General features: G+C 37.9%; 2 protein-coding genes across 2 annotated transcripts; both read left to right on the forward strand.

Annotated features, from left to right (window-relative positions):
* The first annotated feature begins 834 nt into the window (after nt 1-834).
* Nucleotides 835-11571, forward strand: LOC139146188 (aromatic-L-amino-acid decarboxylase-like). The gene is made up of 10 exons (XM_070717596.1): nt 835-856; nt 1061-1273; nt 1602-1748; nt 2138-2321; nt 3697-3853; nt 4144-4360; nt 4948-5113; nt 5984-6090; nt 6965-7189; nt 11462-11571. Exons 1-10 carry the CDS (start codon nt 835-837, stop codon nt 11569-11571), a joined length of 1548 nt encoding a protein of 515 aa, XP_070573697.1.
* Nucleotides 11572-22716: 11145 nt separating this feature from the next.
* Nucleotides 22717-26580, forward strand: LOC139146189 (aromatic-L-amino-acid decarboxylase-like). The gene is made up of 4 exons (XM_070717597.1): nt 22717-22855; nt 23166-23312; nt 24867-25056; nt 26388-26580. Exons 1-4 carry the CDS (start codon nt 22717-22719, stop codon nt 26578-26580), a joined length of 669 nt encoding a protein of 222 aa, XP_070573698.1.
* The last annotated feature ends 1009 nt before the right edge of the window (nt 26581-27589 follow it).

Consider the following 27589-nt stretch of genomic DNA (forward strand, 5'->3'; position numbering starts at 1 on the left):
TCATCATTGATGCGGAAACTTTCCATTGCATGACTTGCACTTTTGAAAATTTTACTATTTAATAAATCTTTTCTTGAGGATAATGATTGTGTCAGTAATCGTGCACGCCCATACAGAAAATAAATAATGTTTTCTCTGCCCTAATCACAGCACATATCTTTGAAGGGCAGATGTTTAAAAGCTAATGCAATAGGTTGAACCAAATTCTACGTGGGTATTCAACTTTTCTCGTCAAACTTGTTTTGAAGGAAATAACACAACAAATCTGGGGCAAAGTGACCCCGGATCACGTATAAAGAAGTATAACTTTTCGCTGACTTGGAGTCATACATGATGCGTGGCTTGGAGTATGTACGCTAGTCTGTAAGCTTATATCAATGATTTCAAACGGGTTCGGAAATATTGAGATAAGCTACGTCACAGATGTGGGAAAGGCGAAAATTAGATGGCATGCAGGTGTGTTTGCTTGAGGGGTTCGCCACCTTCCCTAACACATGGAGGTAAAAGCATGAGCTACCTCTCCATGCTCTACTATCCTATAAAATATAGCCAAGAGTTCGCTTACAGTGAAGATTTCGGTCACTTCCAAGGCGTGTCAAATTATATTCAATATTCATATTTTTATTCATATTTTATGAAAATTAATCGAACCCTTATCCGTCTGTTGGCGAGTGAAGGTGTCGCGTTCTTTGGGTCTGCATTGTTGGGTGACGCACCGGAAGGCTACGCACCGGACGGCTGGCTTTGCTGTTCCTTCAGTTAAAATAAGCGCTGCTTACTAAGGAGTTATTTGGTCAGGGCGATAGGCCCCCGCGTTTGTGATCGGGAGAACAAATGAATGAAGGGATTGGAGAAGGTAAATACTATACAGAGATAGCGAGGGTAAAATAATTGGCACACACACGACACAGGTAAGGCTTGTATGACAAAAAAGTATAATACATGGCATTTATTGATCATAACTCCTGGACGAATATTGGCTGCAATACCCTGTGCTCAAACGCAAAAAAATGACACCATTTGTAAAATTCTTTAATATCCAACAACATCCATTTTATAGGTAATTCGACTCTGCCAACTGAAGCTCAGTCATCGGCTCTGAGACTTGACACTGACGCGAAGGAGAGGCGAATGATGACACAGAAAGTCATGAACTTTGCGGAACGCCATCTACAGAAAGTAGAGAAACGGCAAGTGCCATGCTTTGAAATGAAGGAGGACAAGGGAGCAGGGCTGTTGGAATGTGCAATTGAAGAAGAACCGAAGGATTTAGGTAAGTCTACTCTCGAAAACGGCGTCATGGTTGAAAACAGGTGCGGGAAATAATACCCGATGCCAGCAATGTGAACAGAATGAGAGGTCAACTGTGCCGCAGAAATGAGATACAGCTGAAACATCAAAGAGAAATTGATGAACCTTTGCTGATCTTACTTCCCCGTCAGATTTACTTTTCAAAGTTTGAGAGTTGCCACTAGCTTTTCAATATAACACGGGAAATTTTGTCGCATTACTTTGAAACTTATGTATCATTCGAAAATTACTTTTGTTAAATAACAAAACAGTTATGCATAGTCTGTTACCAAAAAATATTTCTTTTGCAGAAAAGCTTCTTGAAATCTATGACGAGCACGTGCTTTCCTCCGGAACTCAAGACAATCATGGTGGTTACATGGGTTTTGTTGTAGGCGGAGGGGTGTACCCCGCGGCACTTGGCGACTTTCTCGGCGCAGTTACCAATCGTTTGGCTGGTAGGCTACTTGTTGTTCTGCTTTCAAATTTCTCGAAACAATCAGCTTGCTTACCAACTATTCGGAAACCCCGTGAAATGAGCTCATTTAACATGAAGAACTTTGATCTTGAATGATGTTGCAGATGATGAATATGAAAATGACGTGGTTCTACGAAAACATGATTTATCCCAACTTGGTCTGACCTCTTCTTAGTAGAACCATAGTCATGTATTAGAAATGTCATCATAAGTTTAATTAACGTCCTGTGATATATTACAGTTATGAAAGTGCAAGCTGCTATTGTTCAATGAAGTTCAATTTCAATGTTCTCTGGGTAAACTCCCCTTGCATCAGTGGTATAAACTGCTAGGAAAGGAAATTGAAACTTCACTTTTATTCTGTAAAAGCGGGCTTCTTGAATTGTCCTGGTGCCGTCCGAATGGAAAACATGCTGATAGATTGGGTAGCCCGCCTCTTTGACTTCCCCTCGGAAGCAGCAGGGAACTTGACCTCTGGTGGGTCGACAGCGACAGTGCTGGCCCTGATGACGGCGAGACACAGCAAGCAACTCAGGGGAAGAGATTTTGAACGGTAAGTAATTGATATCTACCTGCTTCCATCACATCACAGGTGGCCAAAAACTATTACTTAGTTTTTCTCACTGTTTTCTCTATCATTTTCTCTCCTTTTCTTCATGCTCTGACTGATCGGAGTAAATAAAATAAATGGTTATATAACCTAACCTAGCCTCTGTGACTCTTTATTTATTTTACACCCCATTACAAGGACGTATACCTCTCATACACACATGTTGTAATTAATATGTCAACACAACTAATTATACCAATCCGTGGACTTATCAGGGATTTTACGGGTTGGTCAACATCGCGAAAGATAGGAAAGGTTACTCCTTTTTCATTTACATCTCTATCTTTGCAATGTTGACCAACCCTTGATAAGCCTACGGATTAGCATAATTAGTTGTGTTGACTAATTAATTACAAGATGTGTGTATATGAGAGATAACGTCCTTGTAATGGGGTGTAAAATAAATAAAGAGTCAAGAGGCTAGGTAAGGCTATGTAGTCATTTATTTTATTTACTACGATCAGTTAGAGCATAAAGAAAAGGAGAGGGACAGACAGTGACAGAGAAAACTGAGAAAATCTCAATAATAAGCTTATCAATAGTGTATGGGCCGCCTGTGATCACATCTCGCTGCAGAGCCTTCATATGTAATACAATCCCCTTTTTACATCCAAATAATGCGAAATCACTGATGAAAACAACAACAACAACAACAACAACAACAACAACAACGACGTTGATGTTGATACTTTAAGTTATTTTTAATTATACTACTTTTGAATAGTCTGCAGGTGGCTAGTAGTCTGAGGGTTCGTATAAAAGATAAAGTAAATACACTGTGTAATCTTATAGATATAGTTAGAGCCTAAACATTGTGTAATGTTGTATACGCAACATGACATTTAACTAAATAAAGTTAATGAAAATTGTTCGAAAACTTAACACGCAGATTTGTTCAATTCTATGGATAAAATTCATTCATTTTGAAGAAAATTAGATAACAGCTGAGCTGAATGTCCCGTAGCATGTCCACTACAGCATAACGAGTTCAAATGGCCGACAGAAAAATGCATCCAGTATACTGTTCAATTATACACTCTAAAAGGTAGTGGAGGTTATCGTAAACCGTAAACAACCATATCAACTAGAACAGCATGGCATTATTGCATTCAGGTACCACTCAGCAGTAATATTTTGTAGTAACATCTATGGTACACATTAAAAAAACTGCATTTTCAAAAACAGACTGTCGCTAACTAACTTTTTACTTCTCCGTTCATACTCTCCTGAGAACACATACGATTTTAGAATAAACTCCATCAGAATTCTTCCCGAAGTAAATTCACTTTAACGGGAAAGGGTTCTCTTTTTGTCGCAGTGCTGTGGTCTACATGACTGAAATGTGCCACGCATGCGTCTTGAAGGCTTTAAAGACGATCGGGCTGGCCGAGGCTGTGATCAGAAAGGTACCGATGGATGCCAGTTTCCGCATGGACTCGAAAGTACTGCGACAGATGGTTGGAGAGGACAAAGAGGTACAGGTTTAACTTAAACCGAAATGACCAACGAATAATAATTCGTTTTCTTGATGATAGGGTATCAAATTTTCCTGCTTTGACATTTAATTTAGCCATCATGATGTTTGCAACATTTGCAATTAGAGGCTGCATTCAAACATTTTTCGATTTCTTTGTAAATACGTTTGTTTGCCATTCATTTGCCATTAACCAATTCTAATGCCTTTCTGTAAAAAATTATCTCACTTCCGCGAGGGTTCACCATGTAGCTAGTAGCTAACATTTACTGCCTTTGTATATCACACCAGGCGAGCCTCCTACCGTTCCTCGTTGCGGCAACTATCGGCACAACAAATGTCGGATCCGTGGATCCAATAGACGAGATAGCCGATGTGGCGGAAGAATACAATCTTTGGTTCCACGTAGACGCAGCGTACGGAGGGTTCTTCGTTTTAGTGGACGAACTGAAAGACCACTTCAAGGGCGTCAACAGGGCAGACTCGTTGATCGTGAATCCTCACAAAAGTAAACATTTCTAGGTTCTTCTCAGTTATGAACAAAATTAGATTTTTCAATTATCTCAAAATGAACTGTTTCATGACATTAAAATCCTTAAATTGTATACTCTCCCTTATGTACTTATGTAAAAAGTTATTGTAAATTTTGCTTCTTTCAAGAAAAAAGTCTTAACCTAGGTTTGACTCACGCTGGCCACGAGGCACTGAACAACAGATTTCAGAACTCTGTCACAGTTTTCTGAGCTTGAGTATTAATGTCCAGCTTAACAAGCTGAATTTTGTGAAAAAAACTGACTTGGTGATTGATAAGGTTCACCGAGAGGATTGTCATTAATATTCAAAATCGCTGACAATGTCGAAAAAACTAATAATTGAGTTCAACTTTCTTTCCTCATTTGCAACCTTTAAAAGGCATATCAAAGCTTTTAAGGATGAGATGAAGCTTATCTGAGTCTGGCAACTCAGAACAACAGACTTGCCGACCAACAAACAAACAAACAAACAAACAAACATCAAGCAAACAAAAAAACAAGAACAAAACTCTGAAAAATGTCTTATAAAGTAACTTTAATTTTCAAATTTGATACACCTAAGGTTTATTCTTACCCTTTGGTTCTGGTATGGTCATCGTACGTGATGGTAACAAACTTCGAGAAGCAAATGCCTCACCAGAACAACCAACCTACTTGCAAGATATGGACGGAGAGTGTCAGGGGAAAGCACCGAGAGATCTATCATTCGAGTTGTGTAGAAATTTCAGGTAAATAATTTAAAACGTATATATTTTCAACTACAGTAAGGCTGGACACGAGCTCTTTGGGATATGGACAAATGGTAGAGTACATTCTGTTCAATTGTATCTTTCTTGGTACCCTAATTAATGAGGCACTTTACGTAACAATGAAGTATTGTCCGCAAGTAGGGGTTACATACCGGATCAAGTGGCATGTACACGTCTCGAGCTGGTATAGTCCACTCTTCAATGTTGTGTAAAATGAATGAAAATACCATTGGTATTTTCTTTTTATTAAGGGTGTAATATGAATACCCTCTGTTGGCTTTCTCCAAACACAGCATCATGAGCAACGGTCGTAGAAATTAAGAAGGGGGAATTTAAAACTTTTGATGGAAACTAGCATTGCTGAAGATTGTCCACCGTCCCAAAATCTAAGTTACAAGAAGTCATTTATAGAGAAGGTGGACGTTTTCGCTGTTGATTTTACAATTAGTTGCAAGTTAAGCACTGCTAGGGTCTAAAATAGCAAGTTGAAAGGAATTTCAGCACTGCTAGGGCCTTAAATAATTAAGCAATATCCACACTGCCTTGGTCTTTAGTACCAAAGAAAGGTTTGACATTACCTGTGTAGCATTCATAATCTCTTCAATGAAGCTATGATCGTTGCGTGAATCAAATCAAATACGATATAATTGAGCTGCTCATAGGTTTGTACTTCATCAGGTGATGTTACGACCACTTGGGATTTAGAAGTACGAGACAAATGTGTGACGAGCGAAACGAAGAGTGTTTCGAAAGTGTGACGGATATTATGTGAATGTACAATATGTGAGTGTACGCATGGTATTAATCTGGTGAGATAATGCTTACACAACACTCTATTTTGTTCTGTAGAGGTCTGCGCATGTGGACACCATTACAACTTTATGGAGTTGGTGCATTCCGCCAAGCCCTGAAAGAAAAAATTGCACTTAATCGCTATGTTTACAGAAGACTTCAAGGTAAAAGATGGACCATTTACATCATGGTAGCTGACTTCACATTGTGCTGTCTCCAATGTGATAGTAAATGAAAATATTGGTCAATACGAAATTTGTAGGTATTAGATCTTTGACAAAAGCAAGAATTACGGTACTTTGAACGATGAACTCATTAATGCTTTTAAAAACTAAGCCCGAAGTAGATTTGATACAGGTTATTTTTTCAGTGATTTATCCCAGTATCTTATGATATTCAAGACCATTGTAAATAATACAATACTGGTGTCACATGTTGAGCATTTCTTCATCGAATTATATTTCTAATGAAACAATACATGTCAACATGATCTCAAAATATGTGCATGCTAACTAATTTCATTGCGAGCAAGAACTGTGCAGAAAACTCTATCTCCACCAGGCAAAAGATACATTTCGGCTGCAAAGGTTTCGACAAAGACTTGAAAAAAAGGAGATAAGGAAAAGTACTGAGCAGTATAGAATATTGGTATTTCATTTTTGTCAATGATAGTACATGGGCGTTTGAGATATGAAATCCCGGTACTGCTATTGGCACCCCGCGCTGGAGCACTATTGGAAATATGGATATTATATATATGCGGTATTAGACTCTCTTGCAGCATTTGGTTATTATGCAGCTTCCAATTTTCGACTAATACCCTTTTATTCCAGCCCAAAAGCTAACGCTGAGCGAAACCAAGCTGCTCACACCAGCTCACCGAGCAGGCTTCATAACCTAGAAATCAGCAGTTGGTCAGACTGCGTACTAGACTGTGAGAGAGTCTTATTCAGTTGGAGCAAGTCAGCATGGGAGTATTGCTGTATTTGTTTATTTTCAGTCTGACTCTTACGTTAATTTTTTTTCTTTACCGATCAGAAATACCAGACATTGTTGTCGACGGATTTCCACAACTGGTCGTACTGACATTTCACTTTGAAACCGGCGGAGGGATATCAAACGAAATCTTCAACAAGGCCGTCCATGACAAGATTCTAGAAGATGGTTCGTTCTTTCTCTCCTCAACGCGACTTCGTGAAGAATATCGACTTCGCATCTGCACATTGCATTTACGCTGCCATAAGGAAGTTATCGATGACCTATGTGAGTTCCTCAAAACGACGGCGAACGCACTAAAGTGTACACTGTATCAAAATACACATGATCAGATCAAAGGGTACTAAGATTAAAATACACCTGCTCGAGGTACGTTATTTAGAAAAAAAGAGCTTGACATCATCTCCGACAATAAAATGAGACAACAGATAAAAAAAAGCAGCAAGACACAGAAATTCATGCATGTGCAAGTCTCATTCACAGAGAGTGAGAAAAATAAGTAACAGTAGTAAAAGTAGAAACAATTATAGCATATAAGCATATGCATGAACAAATATTTATATGTCTGCCTTTATGTTCGTCTATCGACCACCAACCAACCACCCATCCAACCAACCGACTAATCAACCTACCTACCTACCTACCTACCTACCTACCTACCTACCTACCTACCTGTCTATCTATCTATCGTTCATTAATTAATCAATAGCAATCAATTTAAGTGACTTGATTGATTGATTGAATAATACAGAAATTAATTAATTATTACTTAAAAAATCAATTAATACAACATAGATATACAAATAAACACACATATTAATCAATCCATTAATAAATTAACTAATCACTCCAATTAGTTAGTTAACCAATTAATTAATAAAACATGATACGCAAATAAATATATTCATTAAGTAACTTATCAATGTATACCAGATAAATACGCAGATTTGTGACAGTACGTTTGCATAAATGGAGTAACCGCAAACGTTTTGTTTCAATAACAGGACGGAAGTATTCACACTTTTAAGGTATATATTTGAGTGTCATCGTAGATTTTTCATGATTTTAGGGCAGGACTTGTTTAATTGACAGTTTTAGCGTTGTCTTTGTCATGTTTCCTTGCTGATTAACGAGTCCCACGTAGACGTGACGCGCAAAATTGAAAATAATCTCTTCGATTTAATACTATATAGCTTTCACCCAAGCGATGAGAGTTGCAGGTAGTGACATATGTTCTGAAACCCATCTAGCAAGGAATGGTCTGAAAAGGCCACGTTTATTATAAATGTTCATTTCCTTTTATTTCGATTTCAATGATGATGGTAAACCCGAATATATGGACCCACTTTACAGATTCAAAATTGTTTTTGAACTATTTAAACATCAGTTACTATTTGGTCGCCCTATGACAAAAGGCATTGTTAGCCTCAACTCAACACAATACGAGGGTTGGATGAAAAAATTATCTGCCTAACTATGAAGGAGCTATCCCAGATCAATGAAGCTTGGTTTACATTTATTTCAACTCTTCAGAAGACAACCTAGAAACGGGACAGACTATCAATGAAGAGTACTATTCTAATCTAATTAGGGAGTTACGGGAGGCTGTAAAAACGACGAGGAATGTTGAGAAAAGGTGTCTTGTTCAATCAGGACAATGCTCCACCTCACAAGTCAGTCATTGCAATGGCAACAGAGGGTGGCTGTGGCTTCAAACTCGTTCCACAAATACCATACTTCCATGACCTAGCACCCTAAGATATTCATCTCTTCCCCAACATAAAGAACAGTTAGCTGAAAAGCATTTTAACGATGATGAAGACGTCATATCCGCCGTTCAGGACTTTTTTGACCACCAGGAAGAAACCTCCTACAAAGAAGGTAGCACCGCTGGCAGAAGCGTGTGGACTGTAAGGGGGACTATGTTGAAAAATAAATAAATAAATAACATAGAAATAGCATAGGACTTCGTAGTTAGGCTCAAAACTTTTCATCCACCCTCGTAGTCTCAACTGAAATAATAGCATATAAAGATAGCGAAAATAGACCATAAAACCGACTCATTTTACACAGAAACAGCAGTTAGGTTCCTTGATGTAAACTGTGATTATTCGGTGGCTTGATATTGTATTTCCATAGTCTCCGTGGAATTGTGATACAGACAATGCCCAATCATCGTGTTTGACAAGCACCAGTGCTGTGTTTCAAAACAAGCCCTATATCTTTTTGTTGAGTTACAGTCTGCTTCTCGACTTGTTTGCTCTATCTGGCAATAGTTTGTGTTCAGTTGTCCTTCAACATCGTGTAGCATAATTGTAGGCACTGCTGTGACCTGCCACGACACTTGAGCTGCAACGACTGCAAATATGGATATTTTGTTCCACATATGAAATGGACTTTTGGCGTATCAAGCTGAAATCTACCAATGCCTGTAACAAATAGTGTCAATGTCACTTCGCGTTCCTGAAAGAAATAGCTGCTCTATTAGTTTTGCACAGCCTGAGTATTGTCTACGTGGGAAAAAGTAGAATATTCGCTGAAGATGAATATAACAGTTTGTAATAATATCGATGATGTGGGCACTTTAAAATATAGATTCGTACTTCCCCGTTATATTTAACACGATTAGAACTAATTTGGGATAATTGGATCTTCTTCTTTTTTTAATTTTTCAAAAGTCTGGTGCCCTATAATAGTTTAATGTTGCTATATTACAAATTACTCATAAAAAACAAGAGTGTAACTTTAAAGGAAAAGCAGATTAGCTTACATTTGCAGAATAAACCGACATTACTACAACATCCGATTATCCTAAATTAGTTCCAATCGTGTTATTTCTCAATATGTCTCTCGTAATCTGACCTATATTTGCACTTCCATTCGTATAGTGGTATCTCACCTGTAAATGAGAGACACACAAAATCTCACCTTTGCCTTCTGCAGCATACAAAACTACTTTGAATTGTTTAATGAACAAAAACCAGGGAAAGTGTTGTACGCTTGAAATGTTAAGTCAGCTTACGCGAAAATATGTTTCCTATTTTCCTTCTTGAATATTTGAAGTCTTATTGACAGTTTTTCGGTTCGCTGAGAGCCATTAATAGGCGATGGAGTTGCGGTAAATGTCTATTTGTCAGTACGAAAGCAGAAGAAAGCACTCTTAATGAGTGATCTTAGATACCATTTAAAATATTTGTAAACTCGGCCAGTAATGGGCTTCTACTGGGACAAAAATTGTAACTTTTGACGATGTTTTCATCGTTTTAGTCATTTTCGTAAATTTCTGAAGAAAAGATCATATTCTTATCGTTCGCCCTGTAGTATGTTGAAATAACAGTGTAAGCTCCGCGACGATGCTTGTAATTCGTTATGACACAGATATTTGAAATTGTAAAGTCATGCATTTCCATAAATTAAACTGCCACACATTGTAATGACTGGTAATGAATATATCTATGAAAATTTGGTAGAATTTCTTTTAAGCCATTTTCATGGGCCTAATATATCAATTCATAATATTAAATTTGAGAAGTTTACAAAATAAATGCCTTTTGGTCACTAGGAGGGCGCGCTGAATTACACACGCCACCTTTTGGCGGATTTGTTTGATTTGGTCAAAGGAAGATATGTCTCTCTTTATTATTCATATTTATGTTTTCATCGTACATTATGAATGTATTGAGGTCTTGTTTAATCGACATTTTTAGCGTTATTGATAATCCACAAGATGTGTTGTATTTACTCATATTAAAGGCAGCATCTTATCCCGATCGTTCTTTGCCTGTTTTACTTCTTTCTTCAGACTCCCTCTGCGCTTGCGTCCAAATCATTTAATTGTACTCTCGAGAAAGATTATAGCCGCACATTGAGGCCACACATCTAAAATGTACCTAATAAAAGTTTTGAATCAACTTGGTCCATAAGCCCCCGGACAGCACAGCGTAACTATGTTGTTTTCATAAACGGTACTATTGAGGGTAAAGTGGTTATGTGTCGACGTTCACATCAGAGGTATAATGTGTAGCAACTCTCACAGTCTGCCCGTTACTGTGTGTCTAAATATTAAATTTTGATATCAATTTAATATTAGCAATATTTGAACTAGGAACTATGACTGTAAATAAAACGTGAGTTTTGAGTTCCTTACTTTTCTTTTCTGAATGCATTTCTACCGAATAACAACAACACTGAACATTTTTCGCAATCAACTCCGAATTTATATTTCATTGTTTTTCTTGTGTTAACCTGCCAAACGCGTGAATCACAATGAATTAAAATAGCCTGTAGATTAAACATAACAGTCCGTCAAGCAGTTTGCAATACAGTTTAGGGAACAGTATCAGAGCTTTCCAAAAATGTAAGGTTTGTGTTATTTCATGCTAGTTTACTCAATGTAGGGGAAATGTAGGGGAGGATAAAGTACCCCCTACCCCTACCCATTTTTCGCCACTTTTCGCGGTACATGCAAATCAAAAACCAGCCCTGATAGGTAGTGCATCCCAAAATATCCAATGTTAACATTTTTTTCTTGTTCAGCAGGTCCTAAAGAACAAGAAAAAACCCATGTAGTAGGAGTGTGGGGGTGCACGGTGGGCCCTCCAGCCCACGGAGAGTCTATTACCACGACACAACTTATGTCAGAACTTTGAACGGCAAAAAAAAGTACTCAAGATTTTTACTCTGACCAGACGTCACGCTATTCACGTTCGAACGCGCGACGTCCTTATTAGCAGCTGGAGTGAAAATCTTGCGTACTCCTTGGCAAATCAGCCGAATTACGTAAACGAACCAAAGATTTTGCTCACAAAAGAAGTTAGGGAATGAGCAATAAACAGAGTTCAGGCAGGTATAGGTCATTTCACTGAAATACACTCACTTTGGTTTATTTTGCCATTCAAAGTTCCGACATAAGGGGTAGACCATTTGATATTCTGGGGGGGGGGGGTCAGGAAGATTTTTTTTTTTGGGGGGGGGGCATTTTTTTCCACATGTTCCACAGGATGTTATTTTTTTCCCTTGTGAATCCTGGCAATTTTTTTTGCATTCTTCCTTCGAAGATTTTTTTATGCAGCGATGTTGCCAAATTCATCTCTTTGTCATACATCAACGGACTTGTACATAAGTGCAATGTTTATAAAGAAACTTAACTTTAATTGGAATAATATGGCACACTGACTGACTGACTGACTGACTGACTGACTGACTGACACTGACTTAACATGGCTGTGCCTGGACAGTGGCTTAGGTCGAGATTTGTTTGACAGTTGATTCCACAATCCTTGATGTTTACACTTGTTTGCATTAGAAAGATTACGTTCATAATATAGAAGTTATTTAGTGAGTTACTTTAAGGATGAAGTTAATCGTTGACATTAACTAAACTAAATGTAATGGTTTTTATATGTAAAACCCGTGATTTTCAAAAGTCTTTGTTGGCATGATAATAAATCTGTGGCACATTTCGGCCAACCAATAAACTAACTTTCACCTTCAAAAACGAAAATCGAAATGGAGTTAATTTTCAATTTTTAAATGGTTATATTATCTTGATTATTAACTTTTAGACCTATTTTTAAATTTAAAATCTTTGGTCTGCGATTGATATATAGGAAACAGGTGTATACTGCCGCGAGGATGGCACTGTGCGGCCATTCAAATTTTCCTCTAACAAACTCTATTTCCCACAATGCATATTTCCGTTTATCCAATTTTCAATTCACCAAATATCTTACTCTCCTATTTTTCTTTTGGGAGTGGCAGTTGATAGTATCTATCTTTGGCCTAGGAATGCATCAAATTGTGACAGTTATTTGCGCGGGCAACTTGTTCAATGGATGAGTCATGAACATACAAGGAACAATTGTGGTGCGGCCTCCGGAAAGTCCGATATAATCAGTTTGACCTGAGCTGCTGAAGTTTTGCGCGCTTCCCGTCAATGTCGCAAACTGGAATGTTGTGTAAAATTGTGACAGCCATCAGCCAAATAAGAGTGCGGCATCCACATTTAATTTTATCTGATTAATATATTCAGCTGTCAATCTTTGTATGCAATGATGCTCTCCTCATAATGATCTAAGGACCCCGTCTTAGTTTTTAACCCGTATGCCAGCTCACTTTATAAATTGCACCTGTTGCAACCCGATCCAAATCTTGACCTTGAAGGCGTTTGATATCATGTTTGAGATATCATCGTCTAACAGTTCGTTCAGAGATACCACTTGCCCTGGGCAAAACATTTTGGAGATGAACACCTATTTCGCGTTGACTTCTTCCTTTGTCACCCATTTCTCGAATTTCTTGCGCTGAACGCACCAACTTAAATTCATTGCCTGAATTGCACGCGCACTCTACCAACCAAAGAACAGTTTTTATCTTGCCTTCCAGTATATGAGACGATCGATGTTAGGGACTGGCCAGTTTGTTCAGCCTCGCGCGCTCTGTACGTACGTGTGTAGTACGCACACTCCAGAGTTTGCAGAAGCCGTCTGAGATAGCGTTCTACATTTGCACTATAAATCGGAAGAAAAAATGTTGACATTGCACTAAAACGGTCACTACTCTGACAATTTGTAGCTGTGGAAACGCAGCTATTGTTGGCGGGGTAGCATGGCAATTATGCGGGTCATCAAAAGCCGGGGTTGACCTTTTGATGACCTGCATAGCCACGCACCCTACCCTGCCAACAGATAGCTGCGTTTCCACGGCTAGACAATTTGATGTCCCGATGAAGAATGTAAGATGTATAATAATAAGGTTATCACGAAAATACCGCAAACGATGCACTAGGACATTGGCGCTGTGCATCACCCTTAGCTTCGCACCGAGCGATACGCTGCGCCAATGTCCTCGTGCATCCTTTGCGTTATTTTCGTAATAACCACATATTAGTAAAGTTACGCGCCCAAAGGGCGCGCCGAAAAATGAAACTGAATAATGAAATTCATAGCTAGCACGATGCATTTGATGCATTTTAGGCAAGTATGAGCCCGTGTCGAAACTTAAAAACACCGACCCCCTAATTGGGCATTTCAAAATAGGTGACACCATCACCAAAGTGAAAAACAGGGTGACCCCATGAATCCACCGGCCTCCAAGGCCAAAGAAACTGACCAGTCCCTCATTCCCGCTAAAAGTATCTTATGCCGCAATTATCGTAACCAAGCCCCGCCCCAGTACATTTGGTCACACTGAGATAAATGTTGCACCTTAATTCCAATTCGATACAGTTATTTCCGCCATAGTATGAAAAGATACTGAGCCACGCCCCAAATGAAAATAAAATAGAAGAATAAGATATTTGGTGCATTAAAAATTGGAAAAACGAAAGTACGTATTGTGGGAAATAGCGTTTGTTACAGGAAAATTTAAATGGCCGCAAAGTGCCATCCTCGCGGCAGTATACACCTGTTTCCTATATATCAATTTCAGACCAAAGATTTTAAATTTAAAAATAGGTCTAAAAGTTAATAATCAAGATAATATAACCATTTAAAAATTGAAAATTAACTCCATTTCGATTTTCGTTTTTGAAGGTGAAAGTTGGTTTATTGGTTGGCCGAAATGTGCCACGGATTGTCAACACATAGGAGATGATAGGTATGTATGTATCTACAGAGTGTGTTCACTTATCTAGAATCAGTGAACAATTAAAAAAGACAAATGTAACCGAAAATCAATGCAAGAGGCTTTTGGAAAGACAAGAACGGTACACGGAAATGAAAAAGTTACATCCCAAAAGGTTCTTGCTGATACTGTGACAGATTTCTTTCTTCCACATTAGCTTGCCAGTTTTTTTTTCCATAAGTCATCTAAGGCAGAATTTTTTCCCTTGTATCTGCTGGTAATTTTTTTTTTCGAAAATCTTCCAGACCCCCCCCCCGGATATCAAATGGTCCACCCCTAAGTTTTGTCGTCGTAATTGACCCACTTTCACCGCCAGTTGGCCCGCAGCTATCCGTGACGGGGTTGACCTTTTGATGACCCATATAGCGACGCACGCTACCCCGCCAACAGAGAACTGCGTTTCCACAGCTACTGTTTTATATGTACATATACCAACAAAGGTCATGCATACCAGCGAAGGTCACGCGTACGAATAGCTGTAAGTAGTTTGGTTACAGTGAAAATATTATTCGTATTTTAACATGTTAAAATACGGATTCATATCAGTACCGTCTTAACGATAGGAGAATGGCAATACAGGCATAGTATGTATGATAATTATGTATATTGGAGAATGCTGAACTATGGAAGACAGGTCACGTCATACGACATGCGAGTTTTTAAAACTGCGATCTGCGGTTAGGGTTAGGGTTAAGGTTAGGTCGCAGATCACAGTTTAAAGACGCATGTCGCATGTCGCAGGTCGTGATCGGTCTTCCATACTGAACAGTAAGTAATGTTGCAGTTACTGGAGAGTTTCAGGTCTAAGACAAGTGAACAACATGTCGTATAAGTGAAATAACCAGAGTGTGAGTACCTGATTAATGTCAAACCCAGGTGAATAGTCTGCAGAGATTTCCTGCTATGTGTGTTGTGACGGCTGTATGTGTGTCTACAGCGAGTGCACCTATTCAAACCTGTTGAGGTCAGAGAAGCTGACCTCCATTTAGAGACTTTTGGGAAGCAAATGACCATTGAAGATAGCAAGTTTATTTAAGCAGCTGCGAACTATATCATCGTGTGTACTATGAAATGGTGAGACTAGATTACAATAACTGTAATATAGTGATAATTATTCCATGTGAATTGAATATTTAATTGCAAAGCTGAGAAACTTGGTGTGATTCTTATCAGAACACATTGACGTTTTCTTTGTTTTACGAGAGTATTGAATGTGCTCGGAGATTGTGTAGATATATTTGATTTTTTTTTTGCTCGAGTACATACAAGTAGCATTTTAGTAGATAAGCAGAGTGTCTACCATCACTTTCTGTATTATGAGTTACTTGGTATCAAGTTGATTCAGTGACTCGTAGTAGGTGTAGGTGGTGGTCTCGGATTCAAATGATGCCCCTAACATTGAAATATTCTCCTTGAGATACCATGGATTCCTGCAGACAAAGTGGTTCTTCATTTGTCGTTGTCCTCTGAGTAGTGAAGTACACTCGACAGATGCAGGGAAAACCAGACTGCCCATGGGAGATTTATGTAGCAGTTAAAGGGAGAGACAAATCCAACTTGAAAAAGTTGCAAAATTTGCCGACGACCATTTGAAGAAAGTCGAAGAGAGGCAAATTCCTTGTTGTAATCTTAGAGGTGATTCGGCAGATGGATTGGCTGACTACGGGATTGAAGATTCTTCGAGGGATATAGGTAATATAAATCATAGTATACTGCAACCGATAAGTGCTGATAAAGTGATAGGTGGTGTCAAGAATGGGTAAGCGTACCCTGAACTCATGCTCAACCAACCAAGATGGCCGAAAGTGCCAAAATTTTATTGTAATTACCGTGTGAGCCATTGCATCAGTCTTGTGAATCAAAGCAAGTAGTTAGGTCACGTCATTCGACTAGTGAGGAATTTGTAACCATATCGTCTGATCGACTCTCAGTAAGGGTACATATTTTTTCTAACTTAGAAGCAAATTTCCCTCGAAATTTACCGGTAAGAACGTTGTAACCAATATGTATATTGACAGAAATCCTATAAGAAAGATCTTACCGTTTGTGACTTTATAAAAACCATGTCACCCACATGCAGATGAGGTACTTGCAATCTTTGAGAAACACGTGCTCTCAACTGGCGTCCACTACAATCATGGCGGCATCCTTGGTGTTGTCCCTGGAGGAGGTGTATATGCCGCAGCCCTGGGAGATTATCTCGCGGCGATTACAAACAAATTTTCAGGTAGGTGTGATGCCAGAGAGCTGATTATACAATGTTAATTGTACAACAACAAAAGATATATCGTTCGGTTACGTTAATTTAAATTGCAGTTGCGAATGTGATGATTCTGGATGCGCAATCGTCCTTGTTATAATGGTTTCGTAATAAGTTGAATGCCTGTTAATTGTAGTATTTATGTTTTAATTATAATAGCAAGTAGCGTAAGTCCTTGAAACATGCACTTAAGAGGTCTGTAGTCATATCTGATGACGTTCTTGGACTGCATTCTACACTGTAACCAGATATGAACTGAATATGCTCACGTGTTTTACAACAGGTTCATTAATAGTAGTGCGCTTCACAGAACAATGAGATATATGTTATCACTATATGTAGCAGGGGTTTTTCAACTTCGCACAGTACTCTCAGAGTTTGATTACTAATTACAAAACTTTATTTAATATGCAAATGAGCTGTTCATTAACTTGACACTGCTCAATGCTTGATGGGACTATTAGATATCCATCAGATCAACATTAATAGCACGTTTTATTTAATTTAATGCTGTAATTTTAGAGTTATGTCACTAATTACAAAGTTCATTAAATATGCAAATAAATTCTAAATTAACTTGACACTGTTCAATGATTCATGGCACAATTAAATATTTGTCAAATCAATATCTGTAGCACGTTTCACAAAATTTTGGTTCCGAAATTTCAGAGTTATATACCTATTTACAAAGTTTATTAATATGCAAATGAACCCTTAATTAATTAACTTTACACTACTAAATGCTTTACAATACAGTTAGATATGTGTTGTATCAGTATGTGCAGCAGTTTTCATCACATTTGATGCAGTTATTTCGAAGTTATATGACTAATTATAACACTTTATGAAATATGCAAATGAGCTAATTATTAACTTGACACTGCTCAATTCTTCTCAGTACAATTGGATATTTATCAGATCAACATCTGTAGCAAGTTTCATCAAATTTAACGCTGTAATTTTGGAGTAATATCACTAATTAAAAGTTCATTAAATATGCAAATGAACCCTTAATTAATTTTACACTACTAAATGCTTTACACTACAATTAGATATCAGTCAGATCAGTATTTGCAGCAGATTTCATCACATTTGGTGAAGTTATATTGGAGTTATATGACTAATTACAAAACTTCATAAAATATGCAAATGACCTATTTGTTAACTTGACACTGCCAAATGCTTCTCTGTACAATTAGATTTTTATCAAAACAATATCTGTACCCAATTTCACTGACTTGGGTTCTGTAATTTTAGAGTTATATACCTAATTACAAAGTTCATTAAATATGCAAATCAACCCTTAATTAATTTCACACTACTAAATGCTTTACACTACAGTTAGATATCAGTCGGATCAGTATCTGCAGCAGATTTCATCACATTTGGTGAGGTTATATCGGAGTTATATGACTAATTACAAACCTTCATAAAATATGCAAATGAGCTATTTATTAATTTGTAGCATTTAATGTAAAGCATTTAGTAGTGTAAAGTTAATTAAGGGTTCATTTGCATATTTAATAAACTTTGTAATTAGGTATATAACTCTGAAATTTCGGCACCAAAATTTGTGAAACTTGCTACAGATATTGATTTGATAAATATTTAAATTGTGCTATGAATCATTGAACAGTGTCAAGTTAATTTAGGGTTTATTTGCATATTTAATGAACTTTGTTATTAATGACATTACTCTAAAATTACAGCATTAAATTAAATAAAACTGCTACAAATGTTGATCTGATGGATATCTTATTGTGTCATAAATTATTGAGCAGTGTCAAATTAATGAACAGCTCATTCGCATATTAAATAAAGTTTTGTAATTAGTGATTAAACTCTGAGAGTACTGTGCGAAGTTTAAAAAAACCTGCTACATATAGTGATAACATATATCTCATTATTCTGTGAAACGCACTACTATTAATGAACCTGTTGTAAAACAATTGGGCATATCCAGTTCATATCTGGTTTCTTTCTGTGGCTGGTAGATCATACACTAGCTGTGAATACGCAGCGGTGTTTTAGGCCATGGCGTATCGATCGCACTCGGGTCAAGGGTCATCACCGTAGAACTGTAGCGATGACCCTTGACCCGAGGGCGATCGATATGCCACATTACCGCTGCGTTACCACAGCTAACACATGTCTTTTAGTTATCACAATCGCAAGTAAATTTAAAACATTAGTTAAACATCGCAGAGTGTACACTCTATTGCTTCAGCATATGAGTTGGCTTTTCTTTTACTTTTCATCAGTTGATGACTGACAAGAAGCCAACATTTTGTAACAGTATCGAAAAGAGGCACTGTATACCAAAGTCACCCCTTTTCCTTGACCTAATGAGGCCACCTTGTCTCTCATTTGAAAGTCTCATGTCGCCATATTACCTATTGTTGCATTATTTTCAGGATGTGAAAAGTTGGATTAACTTTAAATCCAAGAATTGTTACAGAAGCTGATGGTACAGAAATTGAAGAAGATGAGTGTACAGGTAGCTGTCTGGAAACAATCTTGAGAACCTCAGTCTATCTCTAATGTAGATTTAAACTTCCGAGGGTCAGTAACTGAATTTTGATAAGTTTCTGTATTTTTGTTCTGAATTTATCTAAGCTTTGGTAGCACGCTATGATCAACTAAATGTTACTGGAGTATAAGCTTTCAAATACGTGTAGTCTCCTTTATCAGATGCAGGGGTTGAATGAAAAATTAAAGCAGAAAGTGACAGAAAATTCACAGTGAAAAATGTACACTCTGAATTTCTGAATTTTCTGAAATTTTCACTCTGATTTTTTTTTGTCGTTTTCTGCTTCAAATCTTCATTGCACCCTGGCATCTGATGAAGGAGACTTCACGTCTTTGAAGGCTTATGGTCCAGTAATATTTAGTTGACTACAGTCTGCTACCAAATCTTAGATTATTTTGTATTGTAGATCAACACGTCTTTGTTCTCGATTTGTTACTGTTTTTAGCTTTGCTGTTAAGGACGCAGACCTTATATCACAGGTGAATGTGTGGCATCGTCCTCAAATTGTTACATCCCAAGCTTTTTCTTCAAAACGGCCAGTACGATTCCTTTAATATTTGAAGTACAGGTTTCCAGGGATTATCCTTATCATATATGTACAAGTTATGATGAAATACGCAAATATGTATTTTGAGACATTAAAGACATTTTTAAGACATAAGGAAATATCAGAATGTGATATATTCAAGTAAGCCCAATTTTGAGCTTTTTCAGAACAGATGTTTTTGTACGTTTTTACGAGTGAGAACATATAACGTAATCCAAAATATTTAAGTAAACCTGTTAACGTTTTGTCATTACTTTGTTCACATTGAAAACGATCTTATATGTTGATTTTCTTTTGTTTATGTTTTGATGGGAAGCTGACAAACTTTACAAAGTGACCATGTTTATTTGCCCAATTTACACTAAGAATTGTATTTTACTCAAGGATTTTTTGTGTATTTTTAAATACAATAATTTTACTGAATATCAGTGGTCTGTTTTGTTATTTCAAGGCTTGAACACCCCCTGAACGCCCAAAATTAAAGGTGTTCAACAAGTGCATATCATGTGTTCTAACCTTTAACACACTTATCGTTGAACGGCGTCCATGCGTTCAAAACGTGTTAGAGCCCTTTGAACGTGTAAATGCGTTCAATTTTTTGAACACATTTCATGTGCAACGTGTGTTCAGATATGGAACACCATGGTGTTCAATATAATGTCTGATGAACATGGAGTGTTCAAAATCTGCACACGTGTGTTCAAAAATTGAACATTGATTGAACACGTAGTGTTAAATTTCTGAACGTCTAGACGCGTTCAAAAAGTGTTACAAAAAGGCGTTTAATTGGTGTTATATCCTTGAACACTTAACTTTACACTGTAGTTAGCCTTTTTGTCTTGGCATGTGTAGAAACGTATCACTTCATAACAGTTCATGGCGCGTAAGGCTGCATTAACAAACATCTCTGGAGGAGGGGGCTGAAGAATTGATGGGGGAGGGGACGGGACTTGAAAATATCAAGGGTATGTTGGGGGCACTTGAAAATATTTGGCGACTTAAAGGGCTATTCGAAACAATTTGTATTGGATTGGTATGAAAAAATTATCTGTTGGGTTGTCAATTTAAGCTATAACGTTTGGGTAATCTTTAGCTAATATAGACAATGGTCCAGGGAAGATAATTTGGATGGGTATCGTCCGGCGCCCAGCGTCTGTCTGTCTGTCTGTCTGTCTGTCTGTCTGTCTGTCTGTCTGTGTATGTATGTATGTATGTATGTATGTATGTATGTATGTATGTATGTATGTATGTATGTATGTATGTATGTATGTATGTATGTGTGTGTGTGTGTTTGTGTTTGCGCGCGTATATATATAATCTCATATAATATCTCCATCATTGTATTCCTATTCTTAGTCAGAACATTTTGATTCAGCAGATTTAAACATAATCCACATCAGCGAAAGGTTTTCAGTCGAAATCAATTGACCATTGCCATATCAGTGGAGGTTTTGCGAACAAAATACTTACTCAAGATGACTTTGATTGAGTGGTTTCTTTTGTCTAAAACAATGGAACAAAACATTGAGTACTAAACAGTGACTGCAGGTAACTGTAACTAGAGTGCAGACTATTCAGTCGAAAACAATTGACTTCGGCATAGTGAGCAGTGTTTGAGAGAACTAAACACTGAGTCTAGGTCAACGTAGTCTGTGTCTACCGTAGGAAGTTTGCAATGGCCGAGGAAGAAGAATCTGTGTCCCAACAAAACTCCCGGATTCAAGGTAATGCAATAGATACAGTGTCGAAAGCCATACACTATGGCTATGGTTGTGATCAGGTCAATGTAGGTCAATATTTTATAACCTTCGCACGAGTCCAGTGTTTACCAATACTGTACTGTTGCAATGTATGATAGAAATAGCTAAACAGAAGTAAACTGAATTGAGACGTGAGCAGCGGTATACTGTTAAATGGAATGTCTTACAATGACAGTATAAACTATTGTGCTGGAAAATCTGTTGCATTTATGCCGAATGGCATAACTTGCAATTTTGAACAACATAGTATTTAATGAATTTTTCTTGAGGATAATTATTTTGTCATCAATACACTCCAATTCAGAAAATTAATGCTTTCACTGCCCTTATCAGAGCACACGTGTCTTTGAAGGACAGATGTATTAAGCCGATGCCATAGGTTGAACCAAATTCTTCGTTGGTATTCAGCTTTTCTCACCAAACCTATTTTGAATGAAATTACACAGCAGAATTGGGCTAAGTGACCAAGTATCAAGTATCGGGAAGTATAACCTTTCTCTGACTTGAAGTCATACATGATGCGTGATTTGTGCTGTGTACGCTAGTTGGTACATCCTTGACTGCAAACGGGTTCGGAAATATAGAGATGAGAAATCGGCGAAACTTCGATGGCATATTTGCGTGGGGGAGTTCGCCTTCCCATACACATGCAAGTAAAAGCGTGAGCTCACAGGGCGGTCGGAAGAAAGCCACGCAAAGCCGTCTGGGTAACCGAGGCTATATAATATAACTATCTTATAAAGGGTAGCATTACAGACGTGCCATGTGTAAGAGTGCGCTCTCTGTGAAGATTTCGGTCACTTCAGAGGCGTGTCAAGTAATATTAACTGCTCATATTCTTATTACCATAGTTCATGAAAAATAATCGCACTTCTTATCCTCCTGTTGGCGAGTGAAGGTGCAGCGTTCTTTGGTTTGTATTGTCGCATATTGTCGGTGCATAATAGTGATTGCATTGACCTTTTTAAAGAACCAACATCCAACAATATCTGTTGTACGAGTAATTCGATTCTTCCAATCGAAGCTCGGTCATCGACTCTGAGACTTGACATTGACGCGAAGGAGAGGCGAATGATGACACAGAAAGTCTTGAAGTTTGCGGAACGCCATCTGCAGAAAGTAGAAAAACGGCAAGTGCCATGCTTTACAATAAAAGAGGACAAGGGAGCAGGGCTGTTGGAGTGTGCCATTGAAGAAGAACCGAAGGATTTAGGTAAGTCTACCCTCGAAAACGGTGTTGTGTAATAGATAAGTTAAGGAAGGAAAGTGTTTAAAGTCTTACTTGATCATGCATTACCTCTGCAAGCAATGAGAGGAGAACATAAGGCAAATTGTCGCCCAAAAGAAATGACAGAGAAATTGAAGCCCTGTAGATCTTAAGTCCTGGTAAGCTTTTCCTTTGAAGTTATCCTTTGAAGCCATGCAGACTTTTGGTTTAAAATGGAGTACCTTTGTCGTATTGCTTCGAAATGTATCGGGAAATCATAAAGTTATGAACTTTCTCAAAACATAATGTTTTGCAGAAAAGCTTCTTGAAATCTTTGAGAAACACGTGCTTTCCTCCGGAACTCACGACAATCATGGCGGTTACTTAGGGTTTGTGGTAGGTGGAGGCCTTTACCCTGCAGCTCTTGGTGACTATCTTGCTGCAGTCACCAATCGTTTTGCAGGTACTGACAGTTCTATTATAATATTAAAATGTATTTTAAGCATCAACTTGCTTTGACCCTAGGGCCTAATGATCATTGATAATATTAATGAGAAACTTTGATCTTCGATGACGTCACAGAAATGATCAACAGATTGAAACGTGGTTTTGCAAAACATGATTAATCTTGAATTTTTTCCTATCACTGTGCAGTCGAAATGTAGTGGTTTGCGGGAAACAACGGCTTTGAAATAGTGTATGTTTTGCGATATTTTACATTATACTTTTTGATATAGCTGCCCTTTTGCAGGAAGCGATTATTTCAATTCAATAAAGTTTATGTGTAGTGAAAAGACTCATAGTTGTTGGATAGACGTTCAAGGGAGCTTCAGTAATTAAAGGGTGGGGGGGGGCCGGGGGAATTCCAGGCGCGGCTGTACTGTAAAATGTGACCCTGACTATCGTCGTCTAAAGTATGACCCTCCCCCTTGTCCGACATTCTAAAACTTGACCCTCCCGCCCAATCACTGCAGTATTTTCCAAATGAATAACCAGTACCAGCTAATTTACAAAACAATTGGTTGTTATGTATGTTACGGACAGAAATTACAGGGGGAGGGCTGGCGTTTTGGGAGGTAGGGTCACAATTTATCACGCAAGAGTTTTTGCAGAGTCATACATTAGCGGGATGGTCACCATATTTTGCGCAACTAAAAGAAGGCAAGAAGTGGCTTTCATCAATTGCAAAAATATCACACATGGGAATCTATCAGGCAAACTATTTAGAATTTTTCCCTGCAAAACAAGCTATATCTGTACATTTATATATGTTTGATAATATATGTGAAATTCTTGAAGTGGGAAGTAAAATATGCATTTGTGTACGAGAAATTGAATTTTTGAATTTCACCGAAAATGTTGATTATTTATACATGGCAGTCTATGAGGAAACTGTGAATAGTTTTTTCCAATACAAAACTAGGTAAATCTGTGCATTTATGGACGTTCGATTATTGACATTGCTGCACTTGAGACTATGGTGGTTACAAGTGGATGTGTGTGCAAGAAATCTGATTTTGGAATTTCACCGAAATGTTAACTCACTAAATATGGTAGTCTAAGAGAGAACAATAAACAATTTTTTATCTAATATGAAACATAAAACTAGCAATATTTGTGCATTTTGAGATGTTTGATAATCGATATACACTTTGCAACCTGATTCATATGATTTTGTCTCTTGTCTTTCATCAGTTTTAACTGCTCATAGTGTTTAATGTATATGATACCACTGCATCTTTTTTGCTTGTGAAGCTTGTTGATAATGTGAATGTATTTAACAGGATCAATGTATTTCGACTATGGTTTCCTATTTAGGAAATATCACATGGAAAACTGAAGACCCTCCCGCAAAAAAGGTTTATAAAAATGACCCTCCCCTTTGGCCTGTTTTCTAAAAAGTGACCTCCCCCAAATTCCCCCGGCCCACCCCCTGTAATTACTGAAGGCTCCTTAACAACGATGACACAAACCTGTTGAAAAGGAAGTGAAGTTTCACCTTTTATCATTCATACAGTCAAAGCAAGCTTTTTTAGTTGTTCCGGTGCCGTCCGAATGGAAAACATGCTGATAGATTGGGTAGCCGGTCTCTTTGACTTCCCCTCGGAAGCAGCCGGAAACCTGACCTCTGGTGGGTCGACAGCGATAGTGCTGGCCCTGATGACTGCTAGACACAGCAAGCAACTCAGGGGAAGAGATTTTGTACGGTAGGTAATTGATACCTACCGGCTTTTTATCGTAAATCGCCGGAGAACTCGGTATCCTGTAAATTTCGAAATCTACGTAATTCCGACGTAATTACGTCATGTCCGCAATTCCACCAGAACCCATCTCACCACTACTGAGAGGAGCAATAAGACACCAAAACGACGGGTTCTGAAATCGATCGTTGATTGGTCAATTACAGGCAAGAAAAAGTTATGCGTGGCAGAAGCGTGAAAGTTTCTCAAAATGGTAGCATTAGGTATCGTAGACCTGACCCGCCTCACAAGACGACAGCCGCCCCCCATGATGTCATTAATCTTTAGGGTAATATTTTTCCTAATATTAATATTTTCGTCGTAATGAGCCTTTGAAAAATCCGGGTAACTTAAAATAAAAGTGAATATAAAAAAATTGCCCAAGTTTCCTAACTTTGCATGTCAATTAACACATATAATCACGTATTTCCAACATTCTAGCTGAAATTAAGAGTCGATCTGAAAGACGAAAGAAAAGTTGAAAACAAACTGAATTTTTATGTTAGAGCGTAAAATTAGGGTTGGTCTGACAAATCGCCCATATGTAGTGTAAAATGCCCTCTCGTAGACAGATTTTCTTTGTGCTATCATACACATAATGAGGGTTTTGTACTTCGTCTTCTTAAGAAGTTCATCGTGTCTAAGACTTTTTTATTTACACAGTAGATTTAAAAGCAGAAAAAAATTGTATGAATATTGACAAGAGCCTCGTAAACAAATAAAATGACCATTGACCCGCGGTAAATGATGACTCAGGAACACGAGGGTATACCGGTTGACTTTTGTTCACTATATTGCATCTATTTTCAAAACGTGCTTTATGTTTAACGCTCGCAATCACGAGGATTATATGACTTCCGTTTGATTCCAGCGTGACTCAGGCACATTACTCTAGAATTACGTAATTTTCAGGTTACCGCAGAACTCTTCACCTTTACCCTGACATCTAAATTAAAGGCGAATTTACCGGTCAGAGATAACAGCGATCCAATCGATGTCCAGGCACCTTCTTTCCAAACACTGCATCCGGGAAATCTACATACCTCAAAACAATTTTCGACGATAACATCATAGCTTTATTCCACACGAACACAAATTATCAGTGCAATAAAATAGAACTTGTCGATGCAACATGTATGTTGGAAATACATATTATTGCATTTTGCTTACTAGGCTGTCGCAAATAGACCCATTTATTTCGTAGCTAAAACTCTCGTGATACCAAATATAAATTTGAGGATGACTTCTATCTCTCTTCTTACTCAAATTGATTTGTCGACGTTTCTTCTTCCTCACAGTGTTGTAGTCTACATGACCGATCTGTGCCATGTATGCGTGTCAAAAGCTCTAACTACAATCGGACTCACCGAAGCCGTTATCAGAAAGGTGCCGATGGATGACAATTTCCGCATGGATCCTAAAATACTGCGACAGATGATCAAAGAGGACAAAAAGGTGCAGATTGCCTTGAAATTACATGGAAAAAACTAACGAATTATGCTATATACAGCATTTATGATCGATAGCAACCCCTTCACCCAACCGTCAATTTTTTGGAGGAGGGGGGCACACGCGACTATGATGCACCATTAACATCAACTGGAAATTGTTTACATCAAATGAAAGGCAATCAAATGAATTATTTTCTTACGGTACTTCAACTGTGGCGATATCGCCTTTCATGGTAAGGGTTTTGTATTGGTGATAGTAACTTCACAACATATTTTTGGAATCTTCCGAAGATATGAATGGGTTATCGTTGCGAAAGTTTATTTATTCTTGCCCAGATAAATCGAGGTAAAAAAATAAGGCGTTCATGACAGACTTTTACTTTAATTAAATTGAAATTTCACAGTTAATCAAAATATTCTCGTGATTGGTTAAAGGGACATTAGCTGTAACTGTTGACTAATTTTTCACTACTCTGTTTCAATGTATCAACCACAGAATTTTACTATAATCCGATCATCATGACCAATGCCCGGTGTCTTGCTTGCCAACACAGCCTGTATATATAAAATGACCATTGTTATTGTTGTTAAATGTATTCTAGTCCGGAGCTGAATACAAAATTTAAACAATAAGAATGCAGTTTATACGCATACAAGGTATATTTATGAGCTAAATATTAGGAATTTCTTCATTCCAGGGATTCACACCAGAAACTGCAGAGGACACACAGAAACAAACGAAATAAACAAATGACTACGTTACAGCTAATGGATCTTTAAAGACTTACAACAAAATTCAAGGCCAGAGCATCGTGCCAAACGGCGTTGGCGTTCATTGCTCATTCCATTCATTATCGCATTTCGCTCAGCTCACAGTAGTCCTGATTTAAAGCCAGGTCTTTCTTGGACAAGATCGCATGACCTTCCATTGTTTTTTCATGCAGGGCAATACCTGTATGATTTCTCTTACCTACCTGACTTCAATCTCTTTCAGTATCTTTCACCCCACTTTCCTTTGAGTTGCTAACCTGTACTTCTCTTTTTCATTA

This window comes from Ptychodera flava, chromosome 12 (assembly GCF_041260155.1).
Source record: "Ptychodera flava strain L36383 chromosome 12, AS_Pfla_20210202, whole genome shotgun sequence".
NCBI lineage: Eukaryota > Metazoa > Hemichordata > Enteropneusta > Ptychoderidae > Ptychodera > Ptychodera flava.

Coding starts and splice junctions, on each gene's coding strand:
- LOC139146188 (XM_070717596.1), top strand. CDS start 835: ATGAATGAAGGGATTGGAGAAG. Junction 2,322..3,696: donor AGGGGAAGAGATTTTGAACG/GTAAGTAATTGA, acceptor TTTTTGTCGCAG/TGCTGTGGTCTACATGACTG. Junction 7,190..11,461: donor GGAAGTTATCGATGACCTAT/GTGAGTTCCTCA, acceptor CTTGTTCAGCAG/GTCCTAAAGAACAAGAAAAA.
- LOC139146189 (XM_070717597.1), top strand. CDS start 22,717: ATGACACAGAAAGTCTTGAAGTTTGCGGAACGCCATCTGCAGAAAGTA. Junction 22,856..23,165: donor AGAAGAACCGAAGGATTTAG/GTAAGTCTACCC, acceptor AATGTTTTGCAG/AAAAGCTTCTTGAAATCTTT. Junction 23,313..24,866: donor AGTCACCAATCGTTTTGCAG/GTACTGACAGTT, acceptor TCATTCATACAG/TCAAAGCAAGCTTTTTTAGT.